Below are 22,516 nucleotides of genomic sequence, written 5' to 3'. Positions count from 1 at the left end.
CGTCCAGCTGCAGGCCACGCCTCCCTGGCAAGCTCCTCCCTCCTCCTGGACGCTGTCCTCGCACGTTGGCTTGCGCATGCGTGACTGCTCGGGCGGCTCCGCTCCGGTGACGTGGCCGTGACGGCCGTCGCTCTCGGCTCGCCATTGGTGAGGAAGAGGCGACGTTCAAATTTGAAACAGGAGCTGGCGTTGAGGGAACGGGCCGGGCAGAGGTGCTCGGACGGTGGCCAGGTAGGTAAGCCCACTCGCGTCTCCGGGGCTTCCTTCGGCGGGCCGGGTTTTGTCTTTTCGGACGAGACGCTGAGGCTGGCGTGAAACACGGGCTCCGCGCCCGGTTCGTTGGGTGAGTTTGTGGCTCAGCGTCTCGTCTGAACCGTGAAAATGGGTTTATTCGGCCTGCAGCTAAAGCGCGTTGTGCGAACGCAGCCCTTGTCCCTGCCTGTCTGCCCCCTCGGGTCTGTTTCGCAGGCTCGGCGTGCTCATAGGCTTTCTAACAGTTGGGGGGATAGTGTGTTGTGCGAATCCGGGTTGGTTAGTATTATATTGTGGAAACGCAGGACCCAGGCTGCAGAATAGCGAAGATCTGGCTCGCTCCAGACTCTTATTTACCTATTTTGGCGGAAATCCATACCAAGCACAATGCGATTCAACTATCTTCAAAGCGTAAAGTAAATTCTCTTTTTTGTCATTGCGTGAAACGTCCCCCCCCCCCCATGCAGTTTTCTTAGTCCAAGTATGGGATGGAGTCCCCATCGCCTTGTTCTGGGATATTTCCTTGGGTTCCTAGTCTGTTTTATGGATTTTCTGGTGGTCTTCCATCCAAGTGATAATGAAGACAGGCCCTCCTTGGTTTTTCAGGACCAGACAAGGTCGCTGGGTGCTGCCCTGTGAACTGTAAATGAAGTCCTTGCCCAGCCAGGGTTGATTCCTGGTGACCAGATGGCCTTTCAGCAAAAGGGAACGGTCCAGTGGGTATTCTGAGATGCACAGTTCAAAAATCTGACACTATCTTTTGTGCCAGTAGAAGAGAATATATATAGTCCCATGTTATATGAAGGCAGGAGGGAAAATAAATATTAAAAACGCTTATTGCCCAAGGTGTTTCAGAACTATTCCTTCGTTACCGCAACCTGCACATGTTCTTCACATGTTCACATGCGCATTCAGAACATGTATTCAACTTCAGCTCCCAGAATTCCCCAGCCAGCATGGTCTTAAAGTTTCTGAGGTTGAGAAACATTGATTTAGACAACCATATTAAATCTATTTGAGGAAAAAACAAATTGGTTAAAGGAATATAACTGTATATTCTCAGGAATGAAATTATTCAAAACATTTAATATTTAAATGGCCTGGGGAGTGGTTGCAGCTGGCTGAGACTGCTGAGGGCCCCAGACCTCTACTTCAGTCCCAGCCCTGGCGCTGCCAACAAGTGCTGCTGTCCAGGGCAGCTAAAAGGGCATAGATGGGGGAAGATAGGTGGGTGGGGGGAATTGCAGCACCCCTGCAGTTGTAAGTGTGGGCAGGCTGCCAGGTCCCCAAATTTTGATTATGTGACTGCAGGGGTGCTGCAACAGCTGTAACTTTGGGCAGAGGTTGTAAGTCCATTTTTTTCAGCACCATCGTAATTTTGAACAGTCACTGAACGAATGGTGGTTAAGCGAGGACTACCTGTACTGATATTTTAATTGGAAACATTTGGTATACTGAATTTGCTTATTTGGTGTTTGAATTCTTTATAGCTATTTTCTGTATCCTAATTGTTTAGTACCTTAATGTTTAGTATCTAATTATGTGAATTTTTTTTAGGAGAAATTAGCTCTTTTTGTTAGGTTAAATTTTGGTCTTTTTTTGTATTAGGATGCTGGGATTACTTTATATTTGTGAACAGTTTAGAGTTCAGATATGGAATATTTATTTGAATGGGATAGGTTGTTATTTGGGGTGATTAGCTTTGGAATGGTTGGCATTTGGAAGGGGTTGTATATTGGACTTTCTTGTTTTTTTTTAAGAAGAAATTATCTCTTTTTGTTATGTTAATCTTTAGGTTTGGTTTGCTTATACTTTTTAATGCTTTTTTAAATGGGATTTCTCTTACAGTTAAGAGTTGAGGCGTGGAAAGTTGAGTTTTGTATTTGTCAGCTGTAATATTTTAGAGCTCTGGATTTTTTTTGCTGACAATTGGATAAGGGGAAGATGTTACTTATTTGATTTGTTCATTACTAAGAGATGGGTTATGGGATGAAGATTTTTATATTAAGAGGGTGAAGAAATTATGAAATTGTTTATTACTTGTGATGAGGGTGGAAAGTCGCTTTCTTAAAAAGGGGGATTTTTTGTATTTTCTTTTTTCTTTGTATTATCTTTTATTCTTTTTAAAATCTTAATAAAATTATGGGGAAAAAGTAAAAAATCTGTATTTCATGTTTATTATGTATGGGTGTTGGGGGGGATAAGAAAGCAGCAAGAGAAAAAAAATGATAGTATTTCATATATTCTTTCTCCTTTTTTTGTCATTCCTTCCAAATTTTTGTTTAGGAAAACTCAGCTATTCTCTCAGGCATAGCTCAGGTGTAAGGCAGCCTATTGCAAACTCTTTGGTATAGTAATTGAAAATTGTGTCACTGCATCTCCCTGTAGTATGGCTGTGCTTTTGTGACAAAAACAAGATTTGATTGTTTGTAGTGAATATGTTTTTTTCTTTATTTCATGTTTGAAGATAAACCAAACCTACAGAGGGTAATCATGATCACTTCTAATTATGGCTTGATGGTAGATTTTTTAAAATCATAGACTAGCTGAATGTAGTGACATTATAGTAGATCTTACTATAGTTGTAATAATCTAAAGCAAGAGGAGAGAGATTCAGATCACAAAGCATTATCACTGCTAACTTAGCTTTTCTGAGATCAGCCAAGGTTGGCTAAGCAAGGTTGGATATGATTAATACTTAGATGGGTGGTCACTAGCAAACTCCATAATTGTCAACTTCCATTTTCTTGATGAATGAGGCCACCTTCATGTAAGCTCAGCCTCAGATGTCCTAACAGAGCAACAATGAATGCTTGCAGCTCTTTAAATAATTACAACCTTCTGCCCAAGAAAAATATGTGAATAATTTTCTTCCTGACAAAAGAGTTTATTTTAAAAAAACTAGAATTTGTTACTTGCAACTCTGTGTTTTAAAGAAGTGTGGAGCTTTTGCTGAAATACACTGTCCTGACCACTGATGAGGAAAGCTTATTAGTACTGTCATTTTGCATATCTGAAGAGGACCTATGTAGGTTTTTCACTCCTGCTCTTGAATCCAGTTTAGTAGCTGCTGTAGGTGATGAATCCAGTGAGGCACTTCAGAAGTTGTTGGACTGCTATCCGGGATGGAATTATCAGTTTTTGGAATCCAGAATCCAACTGCCATCTGAAAAGAAAATTGTCAGATAACATTATTTACATGTTTTCTCTTTTAGAATGAGTCTGCACACTTTAAATGGAGACAGTATTAGCGAGGGCATAGCTGCTGAAAGCTGTGCGATTCTTTTCACACCAGCAGAGACCACAGGCAGGACTTCTATTCTTCGGCCATCGCAGAAAGAAAATGTGCCACCAAAGGGAATAGTGAAGCCTATGAAGGTATGTATTAATGTCTAGCAGAGCTCTTTTACCAGAAGCAAGGAAACAGAAGAAGGCATCTTCAGCTTTATAGCCAGATGTAGAACCCTGTATCCCAGAAGATTTGGCTGAGTGCCACTTTGTCAGAACACCTTAGCTGCATTTGCAAAAGCCACTAGTCTAGGCTCAAATAGGGTTGGGTAGTTTGTATTTCAGTGTGTTGTGTTAACCCAGCCATTGGCACCCTGTAGAAGACACATTTTATTTCTATTTACAGTGGAACCTTGGTTCACAAACTTAATTCGTTCCGCGACTCTGGTCGCAACCCGAATTGGTCGCAACCCGAAGCAAATTTTCCCATAAGGTTCAATGTAATTACCGTTAATCCGTTCTGGCGTGGAGGACAGGGAGGCGGCTATTGCTTGGAGGGAGAGTCCCCCTCCCTACGATCATGTGTTGGGGCAGAAAATGGCCGGGGACCATGTGTCAGGGGCGGAAAATGGCCGGGGACCATGTGTCAGGGGCGGAAAATGGCCGGGGACCACGTGTCAGGGGCGGAAAATGGCCGGGGACCACGTGTCAGGGGCGGAAAATGGCCGGGGACCACATGTCAGGGGCAAAAAATGGCCGGGGACCACGTGTTAGGGGCGGAAAAATGGCTGCGGACCATGTGTCACGGGCGGGAAAATGGCCGCGGACCGTGTCACGGGAGGGAAAATGGCCGCATATCCTGTTCGTAACCCGAGGCGGAGTTCGCGAACCAAAGCAAAATTTTGCGGCCGGAGCTGGTCGTCACCCAAAAAGTTCGTGAACAGAGGCGTTCGTAACCCGAGGTTCCACTGTACTTGCTGCTTAGCTATTACTTTACCTCCGATTCTTTTCAGTTTTGGGGGGGGGGGATTTTTTATTGTTGGAATCGGTATTCTTTAACAATTTTTTTTCCTGGTTTGAGTGTTTCCTCTGTTAGCAATGGAACAGCAGGACATTAATATCCTTCTAAATAGATAATGAATTTGCGGGCACGTGTTTTTTCCCTGCTGTTCTAAACAAGGGTTTTTTTCCCCTTTGCAGGTAACTTTCCAAACTCCAGTGCGGGATCCTCAAACTCGCAGGATCTTGAGTCCAGATATAAAGAAAAAGCCCGAAATTTCTCTTATAGCAGAGATTCCAGACAATCTTCTCTTGACTACGTGCAACACTGTGTGAGTAAAACAGATAATCACTGCTCTGATGTGTTTGTACAGTTGAGACCAAAAAAGGTTGTAAGGTAGCCCCGTTTTCCAAAAGCATGGCATTCCCTTGGAGCTTTCACCCTTTAAAACTAGAACAAGCTTGTTCCCTCTAGGAATTGGCATTTCTAACCCTTGAAGCCGAAGCAGAAGAGTAGTGACTTGTTCTGGACTCCCTGGAAAAAGTATTTAAATACAGTAGCTATTTTTGGCCTTAAGATCTGGAAAAGATAGTTGCCTTAGCCTGGAACTTCTGTGACCATACATTTTGATGCTTCTTTTGACGCCTTATCTCTAATGGGCTACATGAAGGCATCCAACACATTTGTTAAGTTAGTGTGAAGACCTCTTTATTTTTCAGTATTTGTCAGGATTGTTTTAAGATCTTTAGTGAGTTGACTCTTTAGAAAAAGGTTATGTGGGGATGGTTTTTATTCTGTTTTAGAGCTGTTGGTTTTTACTTTACTAATTTGTATAGCGAGACATTTTGGTCTAATAGTTAAAGTGCTGGACTAAGAGTGGGAAAATTTGAGTTCTAGCCTGCCTTAGGTGACTTTGGACCAGTCATTTTCTCTCAGCCATAGAAACAAGATGACAAGCCATTTCTGAAAATGTTGCCAAGAAAACTGCATAGATTTTTCTGTGTAGTCACCAGGAGTCAAGTCTGACTGAACGGCCCAAGAAAAAATTATACAGTGTTCCAGAGCAATGGTTCTCAATCCTACATTCCACCAATCATTTTACTAAAATTTTAATATAGAAATTAAAAGTCTGCTTTTTCTGTGAAAAAAATTACTATAATGTTGTCTTGAAAACTACACCAAGGCATCAGAATCAGAAATGGGGACATAAATATGCAGTGTGCCGCTTCTGTATATTGATGCTTTGCCCTCCCCACTATGGCTTCTGTTCCAGGCGCTAAAGGGTCTGCAAACCACCCCACGGAACCAACTCCTCTTTGCAAAACTGGCTTCTCTGTTCCAGCCAGCACCCATCTCCTCATGCAGCCTAGATTTGGCTACTTTTTTGCTCCTCTAACTGGTTTTCCTTCACGTGCAGAGGCATCTTAAGAGCCTCTTTCTCCACTGCACTCTGAAATGTTTCAATTGCTTCCTATCAGCTTGATGTTTGTTCCTCCATTCTGCAGCTAGCAAGTATGCTTGTATCTCTTAAACCACTTCTACGTACTAACCATAGTATGCATATCATTAGTATAGATACACTGCCTTAGATAATATTATTAAATTGGTAGCATCAAGTGATAGAAAGAAACTAGGCAATTACTTTATCTCTGTTACATGCAAGCTGGTCCTCTAAATATTTATTTCCAAATTATTCCTGTTGAGTTCAGATTAGCTATAGGTGTTCCAAAGAGTAAAATCAAAGCGTCCAAGAAAAAAAAAATACCATGCTGTTTCGCAACAGACTATCAGAAGTGGGCACTGTATGTCCTGGTCAATAAACAATAGAGCCTGTGAAATATAGCCTCTTTTCCTTGGCCCTTGCAGAGTGCCAAATAGAGGCCTTCTTTAGTTCAGTTACTGTATCCTTGACTGACTAAAATGAATACTGTATATCTTTCAGCAGGAATCAACCAACAATTACCACAGAGATTACTTCAGCAAAAGAGAAGATACAACCAGAAGGAAAGGTCACTCCTGATCCTTCAGATGATCTAACCTACTTGCCTACTGTCAGTGTTGTTGAGTCATTTAAGAGCTCAGACAGCCTTCTGAATTATCCTAATAGCCAGAAACTCTCTCTTTTGGAAGTTCTTACTGGAACTGAAAAACAAGATGGATTTTCTCTTTCATGTGATTCAGTTTGCTTGCCTCAAACTGTTGCTGAAAATATTCCATCTGGGGAAGCAGGCTGCACAACTGAGAGTAATTTGTCCCTAGCCTCATTACTACATGATGATGTTTCAAAGCAAATTCTAAATTACGATCATGCCACAAATATCACCTCTAACAGAGCTTGCAACCTTGAGCCCTTACCAATGTTGTACTTACAAAATTCTCCCTTGCCACACATGCAAAAATTATGTAGCTTTGAAAATTTAAACAGTGACAAAATAAACAACAGTGAAGAGAATTCTGGCACTGAAATAAAAGAGAGCTGGGTTCCCAAAGTATCTTACAAGCTTGACTGCATAAACTTTGATCCCGACTTCAACACATTTGGATGTGGGCCCAACATACAGGATTCCACTGAATGTCCTGCACCCTGTGTAGAGAAATCTGATGTCCGAAAAGATGAAGCAGACTCTCTACAAACACAAGAACTTAATGTACCAGATAAATTTGAGACTATGGAATTAACAGCAGAAAGCCAGTAAGTATTCTATAACTACATCTGCAGAAATCTTGGCCTTGAAAAGCAGTATGTGAAACCTGTAATCAATTAAGGCCAGAAATTTAAATGTGGGTACAAATGGATATGGCATATACTGCAATTGTTCAGAGTTGTAATATCAGGCATTTTATTTTGCTCAGTATCCAAAGTGTTGTTATCCATTAACTTTATAATGCATAGATTTCATCCAGTTTTTAAGCAATAAAGATGTCTTATCAATAATGCACACAGCAAACATTTTCTTTTGAGCTTGGAAAACAAAATCTCCACATGGAATGTTTTAATCTGTTGGAACATTCTGAATAGATTGTATTCTGACTGAATAAATCAGAATAATTTTTGTGTGTTCTACCATGGGAAATAATGTTGCAAAAACCAAGCCTCTGCTCCCTAATTTAGATTTCAGCATCACAAAAGTAGATTAATTGATAGTACCTGCATAGTGTTGCCTGCTATCTAATTTACTGAAAAATTGGTCAAAGGGATTATTTTTTACAAAAGTAAATCATTTTAAATTCCCATAATAAACAGTGGGAACAGCAGTTAAACATGCACAAAGAACTGTATAACTGAAGTTAGCAAAAAAACATTAATTTTTAAAAACTGCAACATAAGAACTCCAAAAAATACACTTTTTTGGCTTTTTGCTTGAGATGACATCTTCCTAATGTATACACATACTACAAGTTTCTTGCATTCTGCAGTCTGAAAATTCAACAGCGTGGTAGCACTATCTTTAACGCACATGCACAGTGGATCCTTTGCATTTGCAACCTACTGAAGGCATTAAGTATACAAGCCAGCACTATTCCATTGCAATCTATCAACTTCCCTATAGCAGATAATTTTAAAAAGCAGTAAGTTTATCCATCAAGTATACAGTTTGTGCTTAGGTGACTTCCCACACACTTCCTCCCCTGAATTTGTTTGAACCTGTAGCAGCCTGGACGCAATCTGTCATTTATTATCTAATGTACTCTTCATGTACCCAAAGACTACAGGGTCTAAGAGCCTTTGAAACAATATGGAATAAAATGCCCTGCCCCTATAAGAGGGAAACGCTGATGCTTTGTTCTGATCTCAGAATACTTGAAACTGTAGTTCTGAGGCTAGAGCATTTTGGATGGTGCTAGTAAATTTACACAATCACATGTTTGAAAAAGCAAATTTCCCCCCCAAACTTTGCATTCTAAATATCAGCACAATACAGAGAAAGATGGAGAACAACAGATTCACTGAATTGCAAATAACTTACTTATAAAGCACAAAATACCAAATGTTGTTGCTCTCAAATATTCTAATCTGCTTTGTATAGGAGAGCGACTGATGATCGGATTTTAACTGACAGTCAGGCTGTGGTTGAAAAAGATGCTCAAGGTGAACCTTCAGGAGAAATAATGGTATTGTATTGTCCCAATATTCAAATCATTATCTGTATTCATGCTGCACAGGTTTTGCGGAGAAAGAATGGCCATGATTCTGAAGACATTGCCACGAATACCACTTGTGCAATAAAATGTACTCCATTCTTAGCACAACATTGGCTTACCAATAAAATTGTCCATTCAATTGATTCAGAGGCTATGCATTGAGTTATCTGATACATTTTAAACAGCAAAGCGGTGTTTGAGCTTATGCATCTCATACTGACTTCTTGAAAAGCAGAGGGTTGGTCTGTGTAATGGGCAAAACAAGATCAGCAAAGTAAGACTTCGACTAGGAAGGTCTGCTGGTCCTCTGTGTTGTTTTTCCATGCAGTTGAATTGTGCTGTTAAAGGGCTGATCAGCAAAATGAAGGGGGGCCACTTTAGCCACATGTGCCGTTGGAACTTACCGCTCTGCTTGCTGAACATGTCCACAAAAATATTGTTTATTTAGGTGAGCCAAAGGACTATATTATCTGAGACCTCAGACCAAGGAAACATGTCTCTGGATGGACAGTTGCTCGTAGGTGATTTAGCACCCAGAACCCTTTGTGGAAGTACAGAAACAGGGAGTGAAAGTAACCAGCTATTTACCGAAAGTGAAGAATTCAGACCACCTATGGAAGGTAAGCATAAGTCAGTCTAAGTCAATGTTAGAGTATTCCAGTGAGCATGTGCTAGTTAAATAAGTTTTACCCCTATTTATTTTTGTTTGCTCTGTTTCAAAGAAGCTTGGAACATTTATACAGAGCCCAGTGAAACATTGTAGATAATGGTCAGTAACCAGACTGACAAACCAAAAGTTCTTGCCAGTGTTTCAAAACAGAGATGAAGAAAAATAAGAGCTGCAACTGTAACTCCATGCACTTTTGACCAGCTGAAATTGCAGTTTTAATGACTGTAAGATGACCCTCTAAGTGAAAGCCATTGTCGCTGCTTCATTTAGACAAATATTGATTGCATGTTGCCATGATACACGTAAGCCTTCCAGTGCAGGTCTAGGTACATGGACAATTTGTTAATCCATGTTAGTAATTATTTCACAATCATTTCACATTGGAAGCTTTAGCAAAGTAGTTTTTGTTTTGGTTTGGTAACAGCAGGCCTGCTGGTTAAAATTGATTGAATGGCCAATGGGAAGAAGGCTGTCTGCTCATTTTCAGTGTACAGATAGGACACCCTAATGGCAGGAAGGGGTTTCTTTATTTGTCTCTGAAAGCAATAACTTATTTTGTGATGAATTCTTGATTGCTGTTGCCTTCCATCTCTTTCTCCTCCTAGTTTTTGGAATACAAATAGACTATCTAGAGCAATTTGGAATGGCCTCGGTAAGTAACCTATAGCAGAACCAAATCTACAGCTTGTCTAGCTTGTGCCCACCAGCCGAAAAGGACTTCTAAAGGGAAAAAATAAGAAAAATATTCAGTTGGGGACGATTCTAATGCTGTAACTACATGGAAGTGTGACTTAATATGACACACAAAACAGAATTGCTGTATATACCTTATGATCATCTGAAGCATTCTTTCTGGTAGTCTGATGTAGCTAAACTGAAACACTTAATGAAAACAGGAGGTTCACTGTGATGTTCAAGTAAATCCAAAACTTCCCTTGAGAATTATTTTTATTAGGTTGCGCAAAAACCACACAATCCACTTCACAGCCAGATTATCAGCTCCAAATAGTCCAACTTGCCTTGGGTTGATCTGGAGCATAGCTCATCCTTACCTGTTTCTAATTTTGGAGTGATACTTGGGAGAACTGGAGTTCCCCTCTCTTTTATTTAGTGTGGAGAAGAAACTTAAGCTAACAATGCCTGCCCCATTTTTATTTGTTATCAGAACGTGATGTGATTTGCAGGACATGTAGACCTTTATAAAAGAAGGAGGTGTGACAAGTTTCATAGAAACCCATCAGAAATTTTTACATTTGACTGCAGCGACTACTTTCTCAGATGACTTCCACAACCCTTGCCAGCTGAATTTGACTTGGAGATTGTAACCCCATTTCTGTAAAGCTGCTGCCTAATATAGTAATAACATGCACCCTTCTATAAGGCCAAGTGTATTTTGGAAGATGGCTCTTATCTGCACAAAAGGCAGGAAGAAGACAGATACATGTAGTGGTATATTACAGTACTTAGATTTTTATGGTTCCAGAAATGGAAAGTAACAATTAGTAACGTCTGTGAGGAATAAATGAACAAAGGAGAAGTAAAAAATTGTCTGAAAGAATTGTACTATAAAAGGGTGGGCATATTAGATGGGATGAGAAAAAAGCAATGGAAAGTTGGGTAAACAATGAAAAAAGGAAGATTATTCAGTTGATTATTTGCAAAAGAACACTGCCGTATACATAACTACCCAAAAGGAGATGCAAAGTGGCAATAAACAAGAAATACACACCCATTTCTTTTCCCACTTTCCGTATCCTCACTCATTCCAAAAGCTCTAATTGGGCCAACCAATCAGACAGATCCCAACTTTGATCTGATGGTAGGCCTTGGATCCCTGAATCCAGTTCTTCCTCTCCCTGCTAAGGTGTGTTTCCAATTTGACTTGTGCTGTTTTTATGAAATGTTGCATTTCTAGTTAGAAGCCAACATCTCTTGGGGCACAGTATTATTTTACCTAACCATACTATTTACCCCAAAGGAAGATGATCCTCAAAGGAAGTTTAAAAAGGAAAACACTATAAAATGGAAAAATCCTATTTGCTGCCTAGTGTCTTTACCTGGTCAACTTGGTTTATAACTCCCATTGAAATCCGTGTTGAAAATTTCCCCGTAAATACATGTGACATGCCTGTATACGTTTCTGCATATTTGTGCTGTGTATGTGTGCTAGGCTGAGGTCATGCAAGAAAAAGAGCAGTGACTAGGCCAAACAATAACGTAATATCAGTTGAATTAATAACTTCATTGTTAATCAGTTGAACTAATAAACTCTTTCATTTGTTTACCCAAAATCATTTCTATTTTGCTTATGCATCCGCTCATGTAGAGAAAGACATTGCTTAAATCTGAGTTCAGCAAGCATAAGCCTATACACTTTAATTTTGTAGTAAATCCTGTTGAGTTTAATGGCCTAGCTCGTAGGCAAGTATGCTGTTATGCTGTGGATAGGTCTGTTTAGCCCAGTTTAAACTGATACAAACTGAAGTGCAAACTGGGAGGAGATTTTTGAGATATTGCTGTTTCTTTCCTTCAGTTTGCAACTCAGAAACAAGTTGATTCTTTTGGGTAGGGTTGCAAGCTCAAGGAAAATGTAGTAAGTCACACTGAGTTCAATTGCTCTTATTCCCAGGTGTGTATGCTTGAGACTTCTAGTACTGTTTAGATAGTACACTAGCCTCATTCTCTACTGTCCCTGCATTATAGGGTGAGCATCTACAGTAAAGAGCTTCTCTATCCCTTAGACTCTCCACCAGTTGAGGGATCCTGGTATTCAGACATCTTTGTCTGTATTGAGAGCCTTCATGGATAGAGGTGTCTGTCCACTGTAAACACTCACTGCTTATACATGCTGTTCCCTTGAAGCTTTGGCAGCCAGTTGTTCCCCTCTCTTGAAGCTACCTCTGCTATTGCATTCTCAGCAAATGTAAGATACATGCACACCCCAATTCACTGGTAAATGGGGGGGGGTGCGCAATATTTTACTCTAATAAATATGATAGTTAAATTTTTAAACAAGCACCTTGAAGATTGTATGTCCTTATTAAGACTAAGTGTAGGCCAAAAATCTTCAGAGAAGTCTGGGACGTGACCAAGAAAGAGAAAGACTGCCTGTGTTGACTTCACAAATGCATTTCTTTTAGCTGAAGGAATCTGTTTTGAGAAAGCAGTCCCTGTACTTGAAGTTTGATCCTCTGCTCAGCGAAAGCCCTAAGAAAAAGGGTCCTGATACTAATGAAGCAACTCTTCCAGTAGCTGCATTGCTGCAAAATGGGTAAGTATTGCCTCTTTTTTAAGTGAGAATTTTAGAAGCATATGTAGACCTGTCTAAATACTGTATTTGTGTTTATATTTCAAAGTTGCCTTTCTATGATTGTTAAATCTGGAAGACATTTATTTGGGAAGAGTTAGGATTGGATGACAGATCCTAAATCTAAACAGATTCTTCAACTGGGCAGAGAAGAGTTGTATTCCTCTTGTTTTCTATGAAGATTTGTTTTATTGTTTTAAATATTGTATCCCTGGTTTTGTGTATACATATGATTTAGGTGGTAGGAAGCATTTCCCATGGGCTACCATATTATCTGGCAGTTACTCTTGCAGTTCCATTAAAAATATTTCAAGCATTGTTCTTACAGGACACAAAATATTAAAGCTGTTTCAAGTTTTGCTTGACAGAATGCAGCCAACTAAAAATTTTTTGGCAGAACATTTTAAGTGGGGTTGTTTTGGTGCAAACTTGAAACAATGCACATTTTCACGTTCTTCGTGAAAGCCATCATACGCTAGGGACATGCAAAGGGTAGCTGATTTTAATATACACATTTTGGATGTTTTGGTTCATGCATGAAATTAAAAGGTAGTTATTCTAGGAAAAGGTGGGGGGAGGGGTGTAACACCAAAAGCAGCTGGGGGAGGTAAAAGAGGGAGGGAAGTGAAATGAAGGCTGTGGGAAGATGAGAGCGGATGAGCCAGTGAGATATGCTGTGCTGGGAACCTATTCCTCACTGCTGAGACCAGTTGCACAGACTAGTAGTACATTGGTAGCAACAGTAGCTGGGGTTGGCAGAGGAGGCAGTGGGAAGATGGGGGCCATGTAATATGCTGCATTAGAAGCTGATAAGGGAAGAAAGGGGGTAATGTGCACCAGCATTTTCCTGTTCCTTGCACATCCATGTTCTGTGATTAACTTTTCAGCCCACAGAATTGAAAGTTTAAGGAGGGGGGTAGATAGGAATCACAGCTATTAGAAGCTGGTACAGAAGAGAAGACCTTCACTGATGTAAGTCGAGCCTCCTTCAGACTGACATATCCATTAAGTGTTCTAGGCAACAGTAAGGAAGCAGCATGCCATTGCCTTCTGGGTTTTTTGCTGGTTTCTGACCATTTAAGTTAGCTTCTGAGCCAAGCCAAGGTCAGGCTGGTGCTACTCCTTCAATCTAATACATAGGAAAAAGCATCTGATAAGACTTTTCTGCCATTGGCTCCTTCGTTTGCTTCTAAGCAGAACTTCTACAAAAACTGCATCCATTGAAGTAAAATCATCTGAACAGGAAGAAAAGCTGTTGGGGCTTGACTTTCAAATTTTTCCAGATCTGGTAAGTGCCATCCAAATATATCAGTCTTTTGAAGTCAGTTCCATTTATGCTTGTAAAATGGAAACCAATGCCTTGTCAGATTTAAAACAACACGATATTGCTGTTTCCCATTGCATGAATGAGGTTTGGGCCTGCATGTTTCCCATTTCATGCCCCAGAAGATATCAGAAGTATCTTTAGATCTGCTCAGATTATTTGCTCAAGCAAACCACTATTCCCAAGTTTGAAGATATAAGGAATTATAGTTACTCTGAAACCATTGGGTAAATACACTTTTTAAGAGTAATCGCTGCTATTATGCATGAAACATTTCTTACCACAGGGAAAGACATCTCCAGACTTCCCCACCAGTAACAACATGCCATTGTTCTCATGTGCTCAGTCTTCTGAAGCAATTATAGATGTACTGAAATACAGTCAAAAAGATATGGATGAAGTTTTACAGAAAGTAAAGCTTGATATGGATGCTGTAGTCCAAACACTTACTGCCGAGGTAAGAACATCAACCATTATTTCAAATCTCTCTCCATGCTCATCAAAATGGATACTTTATTTCATTTTCTTACATAAATACTATTCAGACGGTAGGGAGGTGATGACTGAAAACATCCTTTAGACTCCATACCAGTTAAATGCAGGCGCTTCTGTCATTGCCTGTAAGTAGTTACACTCTAAATTCTCGACTTTTTTGGTAGAATAAGACACAAAGGAATGACTTGCACGCACTCATGTTGCAAATCCATCCAATCCTATAGCTTTGATGTTTTTCTCATTTGTATCTTCAAGGTTCCTGTTCCTATAGTAATAGATTTTTGTATAATAGCAGTTGATAAAAAAGTTCCCAGCAGAATCTCTGTGACAAAAAATCATTTCAAGACTGTAGCCTTAAAAAGAAGGGTGCAATTCTAGGAAAGTAATTCTGTTTGTCAAAAGCTATAAGGGCAAGAAGTCAGATGAAAAACATTGCTGGCTACTTTTCTTTCTTTCTCCATAAATCTGAAAAAAAAAAAATCTCTTTTTGCTAAGTGTTTTAGGAATTTTGCTGTTTCAGGTACAAGAAAAGCAAAGGGAAGCTTTGGAATGGAAGAGGAAGCATGACAAAATTTATGCTGAAAGTAAAGAAATGGAGTAGGTATAAGTAGGTAACATTAGAATTGTTTTGTAATGATTTCTACAAAGGAATAATTTTTTTTTATCTAACCTATTTCTAACCCAGTTTTTAAAAGGAAATGTCTTGTTCCAGCCAATAGGATTCTTTTTTAAAAAATTTTACCGCGCCTTTATTATTTTTATAAATAACTCAAGGCGCTGAACATGCTTAGTACTACTTACTCCTATTTTCCCCACAACAACAACCCTTTGAGGTGAGTTGGGCTGAGAGAGAGAGGGGGCTGATTGGCCCAAAGTCACCCAGCTGGCTTGTACTGGAAAATATTATAGAATATGGCCCTGCAGCTTTTTTGGAATTCTCAGCCAAAATGTCCATCTAGACTATGACTTGGGGGTTCCCTATTGCAATGGGAAGCAGAAGTTCTGTTTACCAGCCCCCAGGACAGAACTTAGGGAATCTGTCTCTCCAAGCTAGCTGAATGTTTTCTAACACCTCTGTGTTTTGATTGCTCAACTTACTGTGTTACAACCTGACAGAGCAGAGAGATATCACTGGGGAAGGGGGACCCTTATACATTAAAGCTTGACTTGTGCATATTATATAGTGCAGGGAAGTATTTACAACTTAGCAACTATTCTCTTCCCATTTGAAAAGTTTGATGTGCTTTTTCTGATTTATATGTATAAGTATGCTAGATTAGCAACTTATTCCACCTTTGGGCTTTCCCTTCCCCTTGTTGACATCAAACAAAATCTTGTGAGATTTTAGCAATTTGGTAAGGTAAGCATGGTCTTACAAGCACTACTGATGTACACCTGAATTCACACTTCATTTTAGGAGGTAGTTTGGCTGAAGTAAAATTTGTTGCCTAAGCCATAGTGGCCGAGTTCACACATTTTGCTAAATTATCATGAAACAAACTATATTATAGCCTAACACAATATATGCATTTAGTTAGATTGGTGCTTGGTGGAATCCTAAGACTTAGTTTAAAACTCCCATAGCACTTTCTCCATCTATATTTCAAGCAGAGAGGGGTGCCTTTTTCTTTCTTTCAAAGCAAGAACTATCACTGGGTTTTTAAGCAGAGGGAGGGGATGCACCAATGCTGCCAAGGTCAGATCCTCACCCCTTAGTGGCATGGGTGGGGGAGGCTTAATATACATCCTCTTTCTCCACAAGGAAGAGGATACAATTTAGCCATCAATCCATGTATTCTCATCCACTGAAAGAAATCTTTACCTGGCATGTGCCTTTTCCAAATGGGGAAAGTGCAAATTGGGTGAACCTCCTCAAACAGGAGTTGCTAAGTATGAGCCCGGATCAGGGAATATGACACCCAGCTCCTGCTTCTGGAGGAGAGATGAGGTGTGGGTGTTTCAGACCTGATTCTGCAGGAGCATCAACGGGTTTGGCAAAGAGGGCAAGGATTGGAGGTGAAGCACAGATGAGGCCTCATAACCCAGTGGACCATTACATTAGGCCCACAGGTTGGAGGTTCCTCATCTCTCTTCCATAGTCAGGGAGATCTCATTTTTACTTCATCTCTTCCAAAGATAGCTAGAGTATGAATCAAGCAGAATTTCATTCTGTAATTCCATTGGCTTATTTCACTGGTTTTCAGAATTGGTGGAAAGTTTGGTGCAGTCTCCCATGACACTTTCCAGATTGCTGCATCAAAGCCCAAACTAGTTTTCACATCTGTGGCAACTTTGGTTGAGTGCTTAAAAATGGAGTAGTGGTACCACTGTTTCATCTTTAAGCACTCAACCGAAGTTACCACAGGCTTCATCCCTATGGTGTTCAGAGTTATGCGGGCCATGTATTTCTGTTAATGTCAATGCAAAGATGGCAAAATCATGAAATGTGTTAAGATATCATAGCCCAAATTCCATATTTTATACTGGTGTTGCAATGTCATATGCAGGTATATAGAGTCATTGAATCATGACATCACAATGCATGTTTCCATGCTCATATCTCTCCCCTACCACACCTGCTTCTTGCCTGTGCCCTATCCCAGGAAAGTCCAGTCTTTCTAAATGGATAGAACGTGGTCTTTTCTTCTATGTACCTACCTGTACCTCTGATCATTTTCTTCCTTTCCATCTTGCAAACAGTGCACAATATTGATGGCCACAATGTTTAAACCTCTACATAGAATCTCTGCTTCTTTGGGTAATGGGTTTGTTCTTGTGACAACTGCAACTGGGTTGGGGGTGCTTTCTATTCCTCCTTCCATTCCTGGGCAGCTTTCAGATGGACAGGGTGAACATTCTGTCTTCGTGCCAAATGTGCCCCCTTGTTTTGCAGTTTTTATGGGAAATACTATTTTTTCCTTTCTATACCAGTGCATTCTCTACAAATAAACAGTCCCAGTTGCCTGTAGAGATAATGATATTGCAAGGACAGTAGAATTTAGGTATTCAGCACAGGAAAGTGTCTGCAGTTAGGTGGTAGTGTTTTGCTTCTGTAAAGAATTGTGGAGTTAACCTTGATGAAGGAATGGATGAAGCATTAAGAAGGAAAAATGACAACCCGGTCCAGGGTAAATGGAAAGTGTGAGAAAGAAACTCAGAATATCCCCACCTTGATTGTGTTTAGTATAAGAGGGGGCAGCAGGAAACTGGCAAGCGCTCAAGATTCTGTTATTATATCCTGCAATGATAAAAGGAGCATTCCTGTAATCCTTGTATCTAAAGAGCTTTAGCCTAGCTTTGTGATGCACATGTAGATTGACGTGTTTCTCTCCACAAATACCAGCAGAAGATACAGTATTGGCTAAAGATGGCTAGGAGAATGTATGCATTATATCAAATACTTTTGCTTTGCATTCTGTTTTTCCAGAGGTGAACAGAATATTGGGTTTACTATTCCTTCCTTCAGCAGCATGCAGTGGGTAAAATCCACAGCAGACAAGACTGTAGATGCCTCTCCTGTCTTCGTTTGGCAAATTGTTTGTCTTACGCATATTTCTGTTTTGTTTTGAAAGGGCAAATACATTTCTTGTTTTATCTTCTCTTGACTTGATGTCCTTCTCCTAGCTTTACTAGCAGGGACTGGAAGTTAGATGAAGCACTGACTTCATAAAATAAGGGGAAGAATGCGTTTCAAAGGCATTTGCTGACAGAAAGTGGGATCTATTAAGTAATGTGAGTTTTGGTTAATATTCTGATAGTATATTAAAATAATTTTCTTTTATTTTTAGAAAAATTGTTGCTGAGTTTGAGGGCACCATAACACAAGTGATGGGTAGGTTCAGATTACATTTTGTAAACATCTGTTTTTTGAGGAAGAAACCATACTCCACGATTGCATCTGGGCTTGGTGTTTTGCGTCTAAGAGTTGAATGCATAAAGCTATCTTATCTGCACTTGACTAGAAAACAGAGTAGATTGCTAGATTGAGATGTTGTGACACTACAACTTGTAGTTCCAAGTTATTATGACCGGGGTAAGGAATGCTGGGAATATAATTCAGCAATATTGGGAGGGTTTCAGGTTGGGAAACCCTGGGATAGGTTCTACTGCACAAAATTTTTTTAGGTTTGGCATTTTAAGATCAATAATTGTATAGTGAAGGTTTTGGCTTGGGAACCCCCTTCCAAGGTCTTCTATATTTTCTAGAATATTATGCCAATTTCACTAATTTATTTCTTCAGAGGATTCTCAGATCCAAAAGGAGCTTGCAAAAAAAGAACTGCAGAAAGTATTGGATGAAAAGCAACAAGTTATTTCTGATCTGAATGCTGTGGAAAAGTCTTTCTCTGAATTCTTCAAACGATTTAAAAAACAGAAGGAGGCCATAGAAGGATTTCAAAGGGTGAGCCTTTTCAGCTGTTCTACCCTGAGCTCCCTTCAACACTTCTTTGCACATGACACCATCTTTTTTTCTGAGAAGCTTTTGGCTTAAAATCTTGAAGCTTTGTCCATTTCTTGAGTGAGGATCTTTGTAATCTGCCCAGAGGTTCCTATGTTGAAAACACAACATAAATAATTACAGTGGTGGCAAATACTGATTATTTGGGGATAATTGTATTTTTGAAGGCGTTTAAATAGATCCTAAAACACTCTTGGGTTCTTTTTTAATGTAGTTAATAGCTCTTTATATCGGTTATTTTCAGGTGGAGGGTGCTGTCTCTGCCTTTTCTGTTTGCTTTCTGTACCTATGGAACCAGCATTGATTCTTGGTTAATTTTACTAACTGATCACAAGTCAGAAGAGAATGGTATCACTAAGCCAACGTGGGACTTGCCAACTGGGTGGGCAGTGATGTGCATGGTGTATACCATTCATTCTTATCAGTTAAGTAAGTATTTCTCCAAGAAACATATGCTTGGGGGAAAAAAGTATTAAAGAAAGGCATCTGCAGCTTAACTTAGCAAAATGTTGCTAAGAATTTTAACAAGTTCCTGTTTCTATACCTCATAAGATGTCTGTGTTTGTTCTACTGAAGAAAAGCAGTTTTGCCTAAAGAAAGGTTTTGCCTCTAAACCAGTGTTTCTCAACCTTGGGAACTTTAAGGTGTGTGGACTTCAACTCCCAGGATTCCCCAGCCAGCATGGCTGGCTGGGGAATTCTGGGAGTTGAAGTCCACACATCTTAAAGTTCCCAAGGTTGAGAAACACTGCTAAACAGTGCTACCTTAAATATCCACACAAGAATTTCTAAGGATCTAATTACCAATAGTTGAGTGATGGTGGTGACAGTGTTGGTGAAAGGAGTCAGGAAGAAAAGAAATGGAAACCTTCCAGTTGCTTCCAGCACCCTACTTTCCTCTTTCCTCTTATATTTTGAAATTAAAGTCCTTACTAATACAGCCAGCATTCAAGGTCTCAAGCTAATCTTTTTTACATTTTTGTCAAAAAGAACAAATGTACAATATTCCATTTGTAAGAGAATTCCAGAATGTTGTTTTCTGCGATGAATAAGCAGTGGTTTTGCTTTCAAGAAGAAAACAATGAAAGTGGGAACTTGTTCTATGAGGTGAAATAAAAATGTCTTGTTCTCATTCTTTAGAACGAAGAAGCTCTGAAGAAATGTGTTGAAGATTACCTTGAAAGAATTAAGAAGGAAGAACAGAGATATCAAGCCCTGAAGGCACATGCAGAAGAAAAGTTGCATCAGTGAGTCAAGCGTCATGGTCATCCATAGGCTTATAGTGCTTTAAAGCTGGAAGAAAACCCTTTAATGCGCTAATGTGTGTGGATGCTTTTTCATGCAGAGCAAATGAAGAGATTGCCCAAGTGAGAAGCAAGGCCAAAACAGAAGTGGTTGCCCTCCAGGCCAGTTTGCGCAAAGAACAGATGAGAATCCAGTCACTAGAGAGAAGCATTGAGCAAAAGGTCGGTCTAAATCTTACGTGCCTTTTGGACCAGTCTAAGGGTTCCATTCTTTCAAGCAAGGACTAGGGCGGCTGTCTTCCAAACGGCTTCCCTTTTTTAAGAAAAAGAAAAATCTAGATGCAAGGCACATGTAAAGTCAATCCTGTATTAGGAGCTACTAGATCCAAATGGTGTGAGATCAGAACAGTGGATTGGCTCCCACCAGGTTTTCTCTGAAACAAACCAAACATGCTCTGGCAGAGACATCCTTATGGTAATGCAGAACCCGCCCCCCCAAGATGGGGGCTATCGTGACCTGGATGGAAAGAGCCTAAGCGTGTTCCCGTCTGAGCAAGCAAGTAGCTGCCATTCGCCCCTTTGAAGAAAACTACTCAGTAATGAAATTTGTGGCACCTTATAGTTACTGTATAGCAATTACAGTGGTACCTCGGTTCACGAACTTAATTTGTTCCGCGACTCTGGTCGCGACCTGAATTGGTCGCGACCCGAATCAAATTTTCCCATAAGGTTCAGTGTAAATACGGTTAATCCGTTCTGAACCATATGTTGTTGTTTTTTTAACCGCAAAAATATGAAACAAAATACAGCATGAAGAGAGAGAACACTAGCCTTGCTCGACGCGACTTCTGGCATGGAGGACAGAAAGGCGGGTGGGGAGGCGGTTATTGCTTGGAGGGAGAGTCCCCCTCCCTACAGGAAGCCGCGACCACGTGTCACGGCAGGGAAAATGGCCGCGGATCCTGTTCGTCACCCGATCCGGCGTTCGCAAACAGAGGCAAAATTTTGCGAACGGAGCTGTTCGTGACCCGAATTGTTTGTGAATAGTAGTGCTCGTGAACCAAGGTACCACTGTATAGCTAAACTTTCATTGATAAGCCCGCTGATCAGTCAGATTCATCAGTGAGGGTAAACAAAAGCTCTTCTCTCCAGCTTCATATTTGGAAAGTAGGCTGTAAAATTCAGGGTTAATTCTACTTAAAGGGTACAATTCCTCGCCTGATGGAAATCTGCAGCTATCACTTTCACTCTGCATTTTGTGGCTTATAAATAAGACACACGCACCTGAAGGAACAAATATAACTATTAATTTAATTAATTAACTCTATTAATTTAAAAATTACTTTCTAAGTTGTATTTATACAATATCTACCATATGATGCTTTCTTCTTATTTCTTTTACAGACAAAAGAAAATGATGAACTCACAAAAATCTGTGATGATTTGATTTCTAAGGTGGAAAAAATGTGCTAGATCTCCGCATTCACCCCATTTTGTTCTGTTCTCCAATTTTGGAGTAGTTTATTTATTAAATGTACTTCTATGGTTCAGTTTCACTACTTTGACTAATTTTGTTTGATATGAAATAGTTCCTTTATATTGCCAAGTTGCTGTTTCTAGAAAGCAATTGAAGAGGCATACAAGTGATTCTGTAAATACAAGTCTTGGTGTATTTTTGTTTTTAGTCTGCAGTCTTTTAACTAACCAATTAATGTTTGATGGGCTATTTTCTGTATCCTTGGACTGGACTTTATTGCTTCCTTGTATGTTTTTGGCAGTCAGGAAGGAATTGCTTTCAATTGTGTGAAAGAAATGGAGAAAGTTTATCTTTCATTTAAAAAATGAACACTTCTGATATTATATTGCACAGGCTCTATAATCTTAAAATTGTTCATTAATTAGTTTTTGTTCTATTCATATAAATCAGTATGCGGAAACTGAAATTGCAAGATCCTCTTTCTCCAGCTGTTTAGACATTTATCTCTTTCTCTCTTTGGTCTTTAAAATAAAATGCTTCATTAAATATGTAAATCTGTTGAGTTGTGGCTAAATGAACAAATATTTTGTATTTAATGCAAGTAGAAAACTCTATATCTGTCTGCTAACATAACTCTTCATTTTCTGAAATCGAATGTCAATATATGTTAGGTACTTCAGACTATTACTTGCTTCAGGTTTTTTCCCAGTGAAGAACCTATTGTAAAACTAATAATGTACCTTGCAAAACATTCACAGATGTGGTGGGAGATCAGTCTGAAAATGGAAAGCTGTGCTTTGTGGTCCAACAAAATAAGCAAGGTAGTGCTTACAGACCGGGGGGATCCACGTTCAAGTCCCCACTTGATCGTGAAACTCCGTGGGTGACTTGTTTCCCAGTCACTTTCAATTGAGCCTC

At 39.8% G+C, this 22,516-nt stretch overlaps 1 protein-coding gene across 3 annotated transcripts; it reads left to right on the top strand.

Moving 5' to 3' along the window:
* The first annotated feature begins 117 nt into the window (after positions 1-117).
* On the top strand, positions 118-22,146 carry TACC3 (transforming acidic coiled-coil containing protein 3). 3 transcript variants are annotated; one of them, XM_088139438.1, is made up of 16 exons: positions 118-231; positions 3,468-3,630; positions 4,681-4,811; positions 6,426-7,172; positions 8,509-8,593; positions 9,072-9,243; positions 9,899-9,945; positions 12,434-12,564; positions 13,798-13,888; positions 14,211-14,381; positions 14,940-15,016; positions 18,208-18,251; positions 18,661-18,821; positions 20,018-20,124; positions 20,223-20,343; positions 21,526-22,146. In XM_088139438.1, the coding sequence occupies exons 2-16, from the start codon at positions 3,469-3,471 to the stop codon at positions 21,592-21,594; spliced, it is 2,316 nt and encodes a 771-aa protein (XP_087995564.1). In that variant the 5' UTR covers positions 118-231; position 3,468; the 3' UTR covers positions 21,595-22,146. The 3 variants fall into 3 exon arrangements, with proteins under 3 accessions (XP_087995564.1, XP_025022766.2, XP_087995563.1); XM_025166998.2 differs by having other exon boundaries at positions 6,423-7,172; XM_088139437.1 differs by lacking the exon at positions 118-231 and adding an exon at positions 243-343 and having other exon boundaries at positions 6,423-7,172.
* Positions 22,147-22,516: the final 370 nt, after the last annotated feature.

Source organism: Python bivittatus, unplaced genomic scaffold, assembly GCF_059951505.1.
Source record: "Python bivittatus isolate LINGU-HERP-01145 unplaced genomic scaffold, Pbiv_v1 ctg000210_np1212, whole genome shotgun sequence".
In the NCBI taxonomy this organism is placed as follows: Eukaryota; Metazoa; Chordata; class Lepidosauria; order Squamata; family Pythonidae; genus Python; species Python bivittatus.
This window is presented reverse-complemented; position numbering and strand designations above follow the sequence as displayed.